This window comes from Orcinus orca, chromosome 15 (assembly GCF_937001465.1).
Source record: "Orcinus orca chromosome 15, mOrcOrc1.1, whole genome shotgun sequence".
NCBI lineage: Eukaryota > Metazoa > Chordata > Mammalia > Artiodactyla > Delphinidae > Orcinus > Orcinus orca.
In genome coordinates, this window is record NC_064573.1 from 60,025,204 (window position 1) to 60,039,895 (window position 14,692).

The following is a 14,692-nucleotide window of genomic DNA, read 5'->3' on the forward strand; positions in this document are numbered from 1 at the left end:
TACCATATGACCCAGCAATCCCACTACTGGGCATATACCCTGAGAAAACTGAAATTCAAAAAGAGTATTGTACCAAAATGTTCATTGCAGCTCTATTTACAATAGCCCGGAGATGGAAACAACCTAAGTGCCCATCATCGGATGAATGGATAAAGAAGATGTGGCACATATATACAATGGAATATTACTCAGCCATAAAAAGAAACGAAATTGAGCTATTTGTAATGAGGTGGATAGACCTAGAGTCTGTCATACAGAGTGAAGTAAGTCAGAAAGAAAAAGACAAATACCGTATGCTAACACATATATATGGAATTTAAGAAAAAAAAAATGTCATGAAGAACCTAGGGGTAAGGCAGGAATAAAGACGCAGACCTCCTAGAGAACGGACTTGAGGTTATGGGGAGGGGGAAGGGTGAGCTGTGACAGGGCGAGAGAGAGTCATGGACATATACACACTAACAAATGTAGTAAGGTAGATAGCTAGTGGGAAGCAGCCGCATGGCACAGGGATATTGGCTCAGTGCTTTGTGACAGCCTGGAGGGGTGGGATAGGGAGGGTGGGAGGGAGGGAGACGCAAGAGGGAAGAGATATGGGAACATATGTATATGTATAACTGATTCACTTTGTTATAAAGCAGAAACTAACACACCATTGTAAAGCAATTGTACCCCAATAAAGATGTTAAAAAAAAAAAAAACCCAAAACAATTAATAAAATGGTCATAGGAACATACATATTGATAATTACCTTAAACATGAATGGATTAAATGCTCCAACCAAAAGACATACATTTGCTGAATGGATACAAAAACAAGACCCATATATATGCTGTCTACAAGAGACCCACTTCAGACCTAGGGAGACATACAGAATGAAAGTGAGGGATGGAAAAAGATATTCCACGCTAATGGAAATCAAAAGAAAGCTGGAGTAGCAATACTCATATCAGATAAAATAGACTTTAAAATAAAGAATATTACAAGAGACAAGGAAGGACACTACATAATGATCAAGGGGTCAATCCAAGAAGAAGATATAACAATTATAAATATATATGTACCCAACATAGGAGCACCTCAATACATAAGGCAACTGCTAACAGCTATAAAAGAGGAAATTGACAGTAACACAATAATAGTGGGGGACTTTAATACCTCACTTACACCAATGGACAGATCATCCAAAGTGAAAATAAATAAGGAAACAGAAGCTTTAAATGACACAATAGACCAGATAGATTTAACTGATATTTATAGGACATTCTATCCAAAAACAGCAGATTACACTTTCTTCTCAAGTGCACATGGAACATTCTCCAGGATAGATCACATCTTGGGTCACAAATCAAGCCTCAGTAAATTTAAGAAAATTGAAATCATATCAAGCCTCTTTTCTGACCACAACGCTCTGAGATTAGAAATGAATTACAGGGAAAACGTAAAAATCACAAACACATGGAAGCTAAACAATACGTTACTAAGTAACCAAGAGATCACTGGAGAAATCAAAGAGGAAATCAAAAAATACCTAGAGACAAATGACAATGAAAACATGACGATCCAAAACCTATAGGATGCAGCAAAAGCAGTTCTAAGAGGGAAGTTTATAGCAATACAAGCCTACCTCAAGAAATAAGAAAAATCTCAAATAAACAATCTAACCTTACACCTAAAGGAACTAGAGGAAGAAGAACAAACAAAACCCAAAGTTAGCAGAAGGGAAGAAATCATAAAGATCAGATCAGAAATAATTGAAATACAAATGAAGAAAACAATAGCAAAGATCAATAAAACTAAAAGCTCGTTCTTTGAGAAGATAAACAAAATTGATAAACCATTAGCCAGACTCATCAAGAAAAAGAGGAAGAGGACTCAAATCAATAAAATTACAAATGAAAAAGAAGTTACAACAGACACCGCAGAAATACAAACCATCCTAAGAGACTACTACAAGCAACTCTATGCCAATAAAATGGACAACCTGGAAGAAATGGACAAATTCTTAGAAAAGTATAACCTTCCAAGACTGAACCAGGAAGAAATAGAAAATATGAACAGACCAATCACAAGCAATTAAATTGAAGCTGTGATTAAAAATCTTCTGACAAACAAAAGTTCAGGACCAGATGGCTTCACAGGTGTATTCTATCAAACATTTAGAGAAGAGCTAACACCCATCCTTCTCAAACTCTTCCAAAAAATTGCGGAGGAAGGAACACTCCCAAGCTCATTCTATGAGGCCACCATCACCCTGATACCAAAACCAGACAAAGATACTACAAAAAAAGAAAATTACAGACCAATATCACTGATGAATATAGATACAAAAATCCTCAACAAAATACTAGCAAACAGAATCCAGCAACACATTAAAAGGATCATATACCATGATCAAGTGGGATTTATCCCAGGGATGCAAGGATTCTTCAATATATGCAAATCAATGTGATACACCATATTAACAAATTGAAGAATAAAAACCATATGATCATCTCAATAGATGCAGAAAAAGCTTTTGACAAAATTCAACACTGATTTATGATAAAAACTCTCCAGAAAGTGGGCATAGAGGGAACCTACCTCAACATAATAAAGGACGTATACAGCAAACCCACAGCAAACATCATTCTCAATAGTGAAAAACTGAAAGCATTTCCTGTAAGATCAGGAACAAGACAAGGATGTCCACTCTCACCACCATTATTCAACATAGTTTTGGAATTCCTAGCCACGGCAATCAGAGAAGAAAAAGAAATAAAAGGAATCCAAGTTGGAAAAGAAGTAAAACTGTCACTGTTTGCAGATGACATGATACTATACATAGAGAATCCTAAAGATGCCACCAGAAAACTACTAGAGCTAATCAATGAATTTAGTAAAGTTGCAGGATACAAAATTAATGCACAGAAATCTCTTACATTCCTATACACTAAAAACGAAAGACCAGAAAGAGAAATTAAGGAAACAATCCCATTCACCATTGCAACAAGAAGAATAAAATACCTAGGAATAAACCTACCTAGGGAGACAAAAGACCTGTATGCAGAAAACTATAAGACACTGATGAAAGAAATTAAAGATGATACCAACAGATGGAGAGATAAACTGTGTCTTGGATTGGAAGAATCAATATTGTGAAAATGACTATACTACCCAAAGCAATCTACAGATTCAGTGCAATCCCTATCAAATAACCAATGGCATTTTTTATAGAACTAGAACAAAAAATCTTAAAATTTTTATGGAGACACAAAAGACCCCGAATAGCCAAAGCAGTCTTGAGGGAAGAAAGCGGAGCTGGAGGAATCAGACTCTCTGACTTCAGACTATACTACAACTTACAGTAATCAAGACAATATGGTACTGGCACAAAAACAGAAATATAGATCAATGGAACAAGATAGAAAGCCCAGAGATAAACCCACGCGTATGGTCAACTAACCTATGACAAAGGAGGCAAGGATATGCAGTGGAGAAAAGACAGTCTCTTCAATAAGTGGTGCTGGGAAAACTGGACTGCTGCATGTAAAAGAATGAAATTAGAACACTCCCTAACACCATACACAGAAATAAACTCAAAATGGATTAGAGACCTAAATATAAGACTGGGCACTATAAAACTCTTAGAGGAAAACATAGGAAGAACACTCTTTGACATAAACCACAGCAAGATCTTTTTTGATCCATCTCCTAGAGAAATGGAAATAAAAACAAAAATAAATGGGACCTAATGAAACTTCAAAGCTTTTGCACAGCAAAGGAAACCATAAACAAGACGAAAAGACAGCCCTCAGAATGGGAGAAAATATTCACAAACGAATCACTGGACAAAGGATTAATTTCCAAAATATGTAAACAGCTCATGCAGCTCAATATTAAAAAAACAAACAACCCAATCCAAAAATGGGCAGAAGACCTAAATAGACATTTCTCCAAGGAAGACATACAGATGGCCAAGAAGCACATGAAAAGCTGCTCAACATCACTAATCATTAGAGAAATGCAAATCAAAACTACAATGAGGTATCACCTCACACCAGTTAGAATGGGCATCATCAGAAAATCTACAAACAACAAATGCTGGAGAGGGTGTGGAGAAAAGGGAACCCTTTTGCACTGTTGGTGGGAATGTAAATTGATACAGCCACTTTGGAGAACAGTATGGAGGTTCCTTAAAAAACTAAAAATAGAATTACCATATGATCTAGCAATCCCACTACTGGGCATATACCCAGAGAAAACCATAATTCAAAAAGACACATGCACCGCAATGTTCATTGCAGCACTATTTACAATAGCCAGGTCATGGAAGCAACCTAAATGCCCATTGACAGGCAAATGGATAAAGAAGATGTGGTACATATATACAATGGAATATTACTCAGCCATAAAAAGGAGCGAAATTGGGTCATTTGTTGAGACGTGGATGGATCTAGGGACTGTCATACAGAGTGAAGTAAGTCCAAAGAGAAAAACAAATATCGTATATTAACGCATATATGTGGAACCTAGAAAAATGGTACGATGAACCGGTATGCAGGTCAGAAATAGACACACAGATGTAGAGAACAAACGTATAGACACCAAGGGGGGAAAGCCGCGGGGGGTGGGTGGTGGTGTGATGAATTGGGTGATTGAGATTGACATGTATACACTGATGTGTATAAAATTGATGACTAATAAGAACCTGCTTATAAAAAAATAAAGTCAAAAATAAGTAAAATAAAATAAAATGGTAAAGCGTTCGCCCATCTGGCAGCACGGGGGCTAAGGCCTGAGCGAGGGAGACATGATGAGGCTGTTTTACTGAAGGAGAACATTTTACTTCTGTGAGCAGCACGTTGAGCTACCTTCCTCACGTTGGCCACTGACTAGGATACCTGTCATTCAGAGATTCTGAACGAGAATTCACTGCCACAGTACTGCTCTTCTGCACGGGAGGCCCAGTGGAGCTCACCTGTCTCCGTTGACTTTCAGGAGGGACACAGGAGGTGAGCTTGCCGGTGAACCCCTAGGTGCAGAGTGCTGTTCTGCCCTGGCCTGCAGGTTGGATGCACCTCCTGACAGGTGGGGCCCAGGAGCTCCTTCTTGGGATCCCTGACCTCCTCTCCCCCTGCCACCCGTGGAGGAGGCTCATGGGGAATTAAATAGCCCTGGGGTTGGAATGAGTCAGCTGCCGTGTTGCCGGGTTACACCCACCAACAACAAAACACGGACCCTCATTGGGCGGCACAGCCTGTTGAGAAATCCGAAGCCACAAGAATGCTGTTTCCTGCCCTCCTGCCCCACGGGGAGCCTCCCAGGGCTGTGGGCTCTGCCTGAGTCCCAGACACATACCGTCCACGCTGCGTGGACCCCGTTGAAATATAACACCTGATGACCGTCCGAGCCTGGGGCTGGGAGGAGATGCCCCCTTTCCTGTGTTTTCAGCCCTAAGCCTCCCTCCTGGCCCTTTCAGAAGGCTGGGTGAGTCTTTGCCCCCCAGGACTTTTCCAGTTGTCCTTGTCAGCACTCCCCATCCTTCCTCCGAAGACCCCATGGTCCCTCTACCTCAGTCCTCCTCTCTGCTGAAGGCCAGTGGGGGTGACTGTCACTCAGTCATTCAGTGGGTACTTACCAATCACCTCCTAGGTGCCTGGCACTGCTAGGATCCTGGCCCCTTAAAAACAAAACGTGATCCCGATCGTAGGAGATCCACAGCCCGTTAGGGAGACAGAATCTCACCAGGATGATGGCAGCCCCTAGGCTGCTCTCGAGGAGGGGGTGCTGCGCGGAGCTCTCCAGGAGGCCACGTGGAAGGGGGTGGGGAGGGGTGGACCAGAGCAGGTGCAAGGTCCAGAAACAGACGTGAGCACAGCAAGGTCCCAGAGCGGCTGTCCCGTCGGGCATGAACAGGGAGGACTCAGGCAGGAAGCCTCGTCCTGCTAAGGCACTGGGTTTCATTGGTTGGAAGACATGGAAGAATTCTATTCACGGGAATACTTGATGGATCTGTAGTTTTGAGAGATCCCCACGGTGGGCCTGGGAGTGATAGATTGCAGGAGACTGGAGGACCAGTTAGAGGCAGCAGCAGAAACCTGAGTGATGGAGACGAGGGCCTGATCACTTCGGGCTGAGAGGGGAGGGGACGCCTTGTAGGCACCTCCAGGGCTTTGGGCCTAGGAAACAGCAGGTTTACAGGGAGAGCCGCCGGTTGGTGGCTGAAAGGCGGTGAGTATAAATAGAGAAGTGATGGTTTCCAAGCCCCTTTGCTTTCCACACGGCTATGAGCCCTCTGAGGCTGTAACCGCATGCCCAACACAGGCCAGTCTGCTGGAGGCAGCCGCCCATCCCACATCCTGACCCGTAATGCTTTCACCAGCACCCCCGCCCCGCTGTCACCCAGCTCTGCACGCTCATCCCGACTCCGTTTCTTCTTATGGTCCCTGGAAGTTGGTGTCTTTCTCCGTGGTCTCCAGGGTGACTTCTGGGAGTCCTGACTTTGTGTATGTAGCTTCATCTTGAAAGTCTGAAAATACTCTTTCCCATCAAAATGGACTAGCTGTGTGTTTATCCCTTGGCTTGGGCGGACTCGTTTCAGTTTACCTGTTTAAGGCCTATCACAGCGCCCAGCCTGTGGCAGACATTCGGTAAATATTTGTTGAAAGAAATGAAGGAAAGTCATGGATGCCATGTCTCCTGTGATGGTGATTACAGAAGACCGGTTGATGCTGACGCCTTCCAGTCTCCCCGGGCTGTGTGTGGCCTCCCCCGAGACACAGCTGGGGGGTTCCAAGGTCACCGAATGGTCACACATCTACCAGGGGCCCCGAGGAAGCAGCCACTCGCCTCCGCAGGGTTCTCCTTTCAGATTGTAGCTGTACCATTTGTTCCAGCGACAATTCTTGGACACCAACCAGGTGTCCCGCAGCTCAGCACATTTCTGATGCTGGCTGACCCACAGTTAACACCGACCCCATGGGTCATGAACTCGGTCCCATGAGACTACCCGCCCCTTCAGATGCCAGCTCAGGTCTTGGTTATCCCCAAGTCACCCACGCTTCTGCGCAGCAGACGACGCATTTTGGGGGTCCATGACTGGCCCGCCCAGGTTCAATAATTCACTAGAACAGACAGAACTCAAGAAAGCACTAGACTTATGATTCATTTTTATAAAGGGTACAACTCAAGACCAGGCAAATGGAAGAGACACATAAGACAAGGTTTGGGGGGAAGGGAGGGGCTGTTATGTGGAGCTCTAATGCCCTCTCCGGGCACCCCACCCTCCCAGCACCTCCGTGTGTTCACCAGCCCGCAGCTCCCCACGCCTTGCGTTCAAGGCTTTGTATTGAGCTGTCATTACTTGGTCGTCTCCAGCCCCCGCCCAAGGTTGGGAGTAGGGTTGAAAGTTCCCCCTCCTCTAGTCAGCTGGGCAACCAGCTCCGGTCCTGCAGCCACTTCTGACACGGCCCCACCCCATCAGAAACTCAGGTGTGGTCTCCTGGGGGCTCTTAATGAATAACAAAGACGCCGACCCCTGGGGAAACTCCATGGGCTTCAGGAGTTCTGCACCAAGAACCAGGGACAAAGACATATTTCGTGTGATATCACCGTGGTGAGACACACTTTCTCAGACCCAGGAGTGGGTGGTCCTTCTAATCTCAGGTCATTTAAGAGGAGCGGGACTTGCCTGGCCTCCAGACTCCTGGCATGAGAACCTGTTCTACAGGACGGGCTGCACCTGGCCCTGCCTCTGCCCCTCCTCCAGTGTGCTGCAGTTTGGGGTTCTTTCTTTGTCTGTAAAGATGGAAGGAACGGCTTCTGGAATGTGGGTGCCTGTTTGCTCGTTGTGACAGGAGCAAAGGGGGCAGAGCCAGAGGGCCCCGCGTTGACCCCTGTCTCTGCCCCGAGTCACTGTGTCACCTTGGCAAGTCATTTGTTTAACGAGACCCGTTTCGAAACCTGGGGGAGATCTGAGGACGCGCTTCTCTTCTCTCTGCATTTCAGGGCCCAGCATTGTTGGCTCTGAGAGAACTAACCCTTCTCGGAGGTTTACTGTGGTCCTCGGGATGGATAGGTTGTATTGCATTGCAAGTGACTTTGTTCTCACCGTAACCCTGGCAGAAACTTTTCTGCTCGTCTTCGTCCAGCGAGGGGGCTGATGAGAGGGGAGTTAAGAACGCAGGGGAGGTGTCGCTGCAGCTTCCTTGGTTGCCAGATGGGCCCCTACCCCAGGGAGAGATGAGCAAACACAGCCCGTCTTATCTGCTCCACCTTTGGGCAGAGAGGAGCCCCACCCTTCAATTTGTGGTTTGATAAAGACTGCCAGGAAGACAGAAGAAATAGGGTGACTTGCCAAACTGAACCTAGACAAGCCCTCTTCTGAAATATTTCAACTGTAAAATTCACCGCCACCAAAAAACTGAAGACTTATTTTTAATAACTGAGAGGCCCGGGGCTTGTCTGTTAGAACACAAGAAAGAGGGTAGATTCGGGAGGGTCATTTTGCCCGGTGCATCTTTGGTGAGAACGATGACTCAAGTGCAGATTCCAGCTGACACTCAGGAGGCCTCTTTTCTCCTGGGACCACCGTCTTGAAGGTGGCAGTGGGACCCTTTCCCAGGAAGTGCCTGAAAAGTCCTCCTCTCATATGATTTGGGGTCTGGAGAGAATTTAAATGCCAGGTAGAAGTTGCCCAGTAACTTTTTTTTTAATATACATTTATTTTATTTCTGGCTGCACTGGGTCTTCGTTGCTGCGCGCGGGCTTTCTCTAGTTGCGGCGAGCGGGGGCTACTCTTCGTTGCGGTGCGCGGGCTTCTCATTGTGGTGGCTTCTCTTGTTGCGGAGCACGGGCTCTAGGCACGTGGGCTCAATAGTTGTGGTGCACGGGCTTAGTCGCTCCGCGGCATATGAGATCTTCCTGGACCAGGGCTTGAACCCATGTGCCCTGCATCGGCAGGCGGATTCTTAACCACGGCGCCACCAGGGAAGCCCTTCCCAGTAACTTTATGCTCCAGTTGAAACCATCGATGAGGCCTGTAGAAGAACTGCCCTCCCAGTTTTGATTTTCCCTGCCCTCTGCCCTTTCCCTGTAGCATCCCCCTAGCCCAGCCCTGCATTCTCTTGCCTGCAGCACTGGAGGAGCTGGCGAACTCTCCCCTGCCTCCCCGTCTAGTCCCTTTCGTGCCCCTGTTTCCCTAGGATGTGGAGCTGATCCTGTCGCTGGCCCTCCGTGACCACTAGGTGCCCACCTGCCCGTCCACGATCCCTGCTGGACCCTCTCAGCCCCATCACTGACTTTCTCTGCACTCAGACCCCACGTCCTTCATTGTCAACCCTCCATTGTACCCAAGGCAGTGCTGGCTGGGTGCAGAGTTGACTTTCCATGGCACCAGGGATGGGGGAATGAGGGCGCTCCCCCCTGGGGGGCCTTTGTCAGGCTGCTGTATCACAGGCCCTGGTCCATGTTCTCACTGCCGCTCGTGGCCACACTTCAGTGACCTCCTCCAAGGCACCTGCCTGGGTTCCGTTGATCAAATGCATGGCTCTCCACCCCGCTACTCCTGAGCACTTTGCTGGCCACACAGATATGACAATGTTTTTCCTTCGCGTGTCCGTGGGTGTGTGTGTCTTCGCTCTCAAGTGTAGATTCCAAAAGGCAGGGACTAGGGTTTTCTCTACACCTGAAAGAAAGGCTGGCATACAACAGCACTCACTAAATATTGGTTGAATACATCAGTAAACTTCTGGAGAACAGGCACTGTGTCTTTTTAAATGTTTGGATCCACCGCAGTATGTTCACATGAAAAGTACATCAATAAATGTCTTTTTAGATTATTCATCTAAATGTGCCGTTGGAGTTGTGAACATGCTCACTGCCAAACTTCCAGATCATGTCACATATTTTCTCTGATTTATAAAAGGCAATATATGGAAATCCTTAGAAAAGCATGTATGCATGCATGCGCACATACACAAATTTTTAAAAATATTGAGTCATTATTATGGGAAAAAATTTTGGAATCAATCCTAACTCCGAAAGCTGGCCTTACTCCTAAAGCCTTTTCCTACTGTTCTGGAGTTCTTTCCTTCGGTGGGACCGGGGACAGTAGTTTATCTCCATGGATGCCAGAGAGCAGGTTTTAAACTTGAAAAAGCCTCACCCATCTTAGGTTTCCAATACTTGCTGAGCAACCGAGTTATTATTCTGCAGGACCACAAGGGAGCTGTTTGCACGTGAGCTTTTTCTTTGCTCTGTCGGGTTATTTATCCTGTACAAACGAGCATTCATCTCTGTCTGGGTTTGCCCTCTTTTCCAGGGAGGTGCCCTTGAAGGATGCTAAGGAGTATGCAGAGTCCATTGGTGCTGTTGTGGTTGAGACCAGTGCAAAGAACGCAATTAATATAGAAGAGCTCTTTCAAGGAATCAGTAAGTACCTGATTTGTGTTTTCCGCATGGCTTGCATTTTTATGCTCTGGGAGTCAGAGGATAAAAACCAGGGAGCTCCAGAGGAGAGCACTTCCTCTGTGTGAATTTGTTCGATGCCACAGATACTAAACCCTGCAGTTCTGCCCTGGTTACTGCAGACCCACACAGTGCATCCTCATTCTCCGTCTCTACGAGTCTGTGGTTTCACCTGCCGAGTCTGGGTTTCGTGAATCAAAGTGAAGTAATCCTGTTGAAAAATAAAATGTATTTTAATCAAAGAATTACATATTTTATAGCATTTTATGTTAGTATGTCCAGGGGAGGAGAAAGAAAATAGAGAGTGATAAAGGTATAGAAAACCAAAATCACCCATGAGACTGAGTGACTCTGGGCAAACGAAACAAGAGAAGCTTTTAGTCATTTCTTTTGCCTGGTGATTGTCGGCAAGAAGTGGTGTCTTCATCCCATGTGACCTGAAGTTGGGAAGTGGGTGGAGAGTTGGTGTGGAAAACTTCTCCTCATTTCTGATGAGTTTTTTTTTTTAATTGAAGTATAGTTGATTTACAATGTCGTGTTAGTTTCAGGTGTACAGCAAAGTCATTCAGTTATACGTGTGTGTGTATATATATATATATACTTCTTTTCAGATTCTTTTCTCTTACAGGTTATTACAAGATATTAAGCACAGTCCCCTGTGCTGTACAGTAGGTCCTTATTGGTTATCTATTTTATAGATAGTAGTGTGTATATGTCAATCCCAAACTCCTAGTTTATCCCTCCCCTTTCCGCTTTGGTGACCATAAGTTTGTTTTCTATGTCTGTGAGCTGTTTCTGTTTTGTAAATAAATTCATTTGCATTTTTTTTTTTTATACTCCACGTGTAAGAAGTGATGTCATATGGTATTTGTCGTTCTCTGCCTGGCTTACTTCACTCAGCATGAGCATCTCTGGGTCCATCTGATCAGTTACTGATGGAAGCTGATGGCTCTTGTCTTTGTCCCCAGTCCTGGGTTGTGTTTGCTTCCCTATCTTTATGTTGGTCTCACGAATAACCTTTATCTGCGGCTGTTCCCCAGCCGACGGCCAGCTTGAACCTTCACAGCTTCCTTGGTAACAGCTTTTCCATCCTGGATCCCCCCAGAGAGCGACCTGCCGGTGGCTGTCTCGAGAAACTGTGTCCTGCGATGCCCTTGGAGCGTGTGCCTAGCCAGGTGCAGGGAGCCAAAGTCCTGGGGTGCCTGTCTCAGGAAAGCCGAACCCCAGAACAGTTGGCTGGGCTGCAGGCAATTCCAGAAGGGAATTCCAGAAGGGAAACTGATGTTTTGGTCTCCGTGCGGCCTGCAGTCCCTGTTGGCGAACCTCTCAGAGGCAGAGGGGCCGTGCTTCCCAGGACAGATTTGATTTCCTTTCCGCTGGTTTTGGTTTGTTACTGCAGACTCTGAGAACCCACAGCAGGGAATATTTTGCTTGTTTCTCTTGGCTTGAAGGAGACTTCACCGCACATGAGGAGCTCTGACCTGGGTTACTTACAGGGCCCAGGAACACGCGAAAGAAGCAGTGGAGCTCTCTGCAGCCCTGGTCCCACTTGTTCGCCGGGGTCCACATCCACTTCCCTTCCTTCCTCCTTCAGAAGGATTTGTATTCCTGCTGTGGTTTCACCCTCAAAACAATAGTATTCTCTGAGCTCTCGGGTCTTGGAGGTCGGACTCTCACGCGCCAGGGCTGTAGTTTTACGTTGGAAACCCCACATCCTCAGACTCCTGGTCCTGCCCGAAATTGGGCCGTGGGTGCAGGGCTGCGCCGTGTGAGTCTGGGTGACGTCTAAGAGGGTTTGGATTGAGCTCATTCCGCTAACCTCATATTTCTTCAAACTCTGTCTTTTCTGGGGACGTTCAGCTTTTCTGGTACGTCAGGCTAGTTGTACAGCTGGTAAACATTTTGTTTTTATGAATATGTATTAGTGGTTTTAATTAATGCAGCAGGAGAGCTGCTGACAACTGTGACATTCACAGCCGTCCCTGTGCAGCTCCTGGTATTTTCCAGAGCCCTCTCCCCCGCATCCACGCAGCTCTGTGTACCTGAGATTCACCTTGGGATTTCTGCATGAGCTAGGGGACCTTCCGAGGTTTCTGCAAAGTCATGCTTTCGATATAAAATGACATAAGGACTTCAAGGAAGAAAACAAGCCTGAGCCCAAGCATTAGTCTCTCAACTCAAAAGCTAATTCCTTTGCTCTGTTCAGCCAGTATAAATCCCTTCATGCATATGAGGTCTTTGTGGATCAAAGTGATGGAGACTTTGCATAAGGAATTCTGAGAGCCTGGTGGGCTGCTTCATTTAATAATAAAAAAAAAAAACGTTTTGCTTATAGCACTGGGTAATCATGGCTTCAAATCATTAATTCGTAGAGAAGCCATTGAATTCTTGTATCTCCTCATCTTCCACATCAAATAAACAGTTGTTTGTTTCTGTTTCATTAGACTTTGGTTAGAGTTACCTTAGCAAAGAAGCCTGTGGATACCCAGACAGTGGCGAGATGTCCGTCCATATTTATAATGTGGACCCTGGTGCCTCCCTGGCCTCTATTCCTTCAGGTGCATGTCTCCAGAGTGGGATGTTGTCACCCACTTACAGGTTAACTTAAAACACAGTACTGAACGCACCTAGATACATTACAGCAGACACCTCGTTTATTTTCCTGCCCCCTATTCCAACTTGTATTACATATGCTCCTCCCTGAACTCAAAATAGGTCAAGATATTGCTGACACCTGTGCCCCCCAGAACAGGGTTGCAGAGACAACATGCCCGGGAGAGAGCAGTCACAGAAAACCACGCAGGAGGAGTGAGAAGAAAAGCCGTTACAGAGGTGTGCTTAAGCAAAATTGATTCATACGGACTCAGAGCAAGAGACCAGCGTTTCCCTTTTACATTCCCAGAAGGCCCGTAAGCCAGAAATGAGACAACTGTGTTTTGGGAACATAAGTTAATATATTTCATAACTGGAAATTGTTAGCAAAATACTGTTTTCAGACTGAAGCTGCCCTGTGAAGTGTTTGTGCTCCCTTTGGGGTGGTCTGTGCACACTCCGTTCTCTGGTTGGCATCCTCCTGGTGCCCTTTTCCACCGCTCACTTTTGACCCGCTTTACCCAACAGCGTGTGGCTAACGTTCTTCGTGTATCTCCATTCAGAGTTGTTCTTTTTTTTCAGCCGCACCACGTGGCGTGTGGGATCTTAGTTCCCCAACCAGGGATCAGGCCCACACCCCCTGCACTGGAAATGCAGAGTCTTAACCACTGGACTGCCAGGGAAGTCCCATGGGGTTGTTCTTTTTTTTTTTCCTGGGTTTTCAGACCTTTAGTTTGAACACTAACGTTTTCCTCTTTGAGTTAAAACATAGGAAGGATTCTTAGCCTAGGAAATTATTGTCCACCGAGTTTTTAAATTGGTGTGTGGAAACACAGCGAATACTCGATTGTTGTCCCAAACCTGTATGGTCTTCCCGTCTCAGTCACCTTGAGAGGCAGGTGAGGAGCCCTGACAGCAGTAAAGGCTTCATCTTTGCTCCCTCCTTCGTACATTCGCTCTCTCCCGCCCCACCCTGCATGAGATGCCCCTCCCTTCCTCCCCAGAGATGTTAATTCCCTGGAATCTCCTTCCTTCCTGAAGTCTCATGCATGGCTCTCCCCTCTGACTTGAGGTTACTATGGTCTCTGCTCCATCACTCTGACACTTGGACATATGCTTTCTCTGAGTGATTCGCCAAGGGTTCCAGGTATGCGTCTCTTCTTCTGGTGAGCTGTAAGTCCTCTGGGAGCTGATCTCATTCTGGCACATTCCCCATAAAGATGAGGCTAGGAGATAAGAGCGTGCCCAATTGAGGTTTTGAATCTGGACCTTCCAGCTCATCTCATGCTGTTCCAGGAGATAATATTTCAGTGGATTCACTAGATCAAGTGAAATGTGTCACTTTTCTATGGGTACTTAAGTTGGCTAGCACCAGGCCATGCTGGACACCAGGGACAGCCTGGGGAACAAAACAGACTGACGGTCGAGACAGGCTGTGGGTACAGTCAAGTGGGTGTGTAATTACACATCGTAGTCAAGGCTGAGAAGCAAAAGTACAAGGACCGTGGGGACAGTTACAGGTGGGGACTTTAGATTGGCTGGGGAAGGTCTCCCCAGGGAGATGGTTTTAGGCTAGACCCGAAAACTGAGAAGAGGGCAGAGAGCTCACGAAGAGCAGTCAGGCCAAGTGGACACGGTGTGTGAGTTCCTG

At 46.1% G+C, this 14,692-nt stretch overlaps 1 protein-coding gene across 2 annotated transcripts in view; it reads left to right on the forward strand.

The window, feature by feature from the left end:
- RAB31 (RAB31, member RAS oncogene family) overlaps window positions 1-14,692 on the forward strand; it is a 112,350-nt gene that overhangs the window by 84,813 nt on the left and 12,845 nt on the right. For both annotated transcript variants that reach the window (XM_012535276.3, XM_033439412.2), the window contains exon 6: window positions 10,304-10,413. In XM_012535276.3, the coding sequence (XP_012390730.1) occupies window positions 10,304-10,413 (110 nt within the window). The remainder of the gene's footprint in view (window positions 1-10,303; window positions 10,414-14,692) is intronic.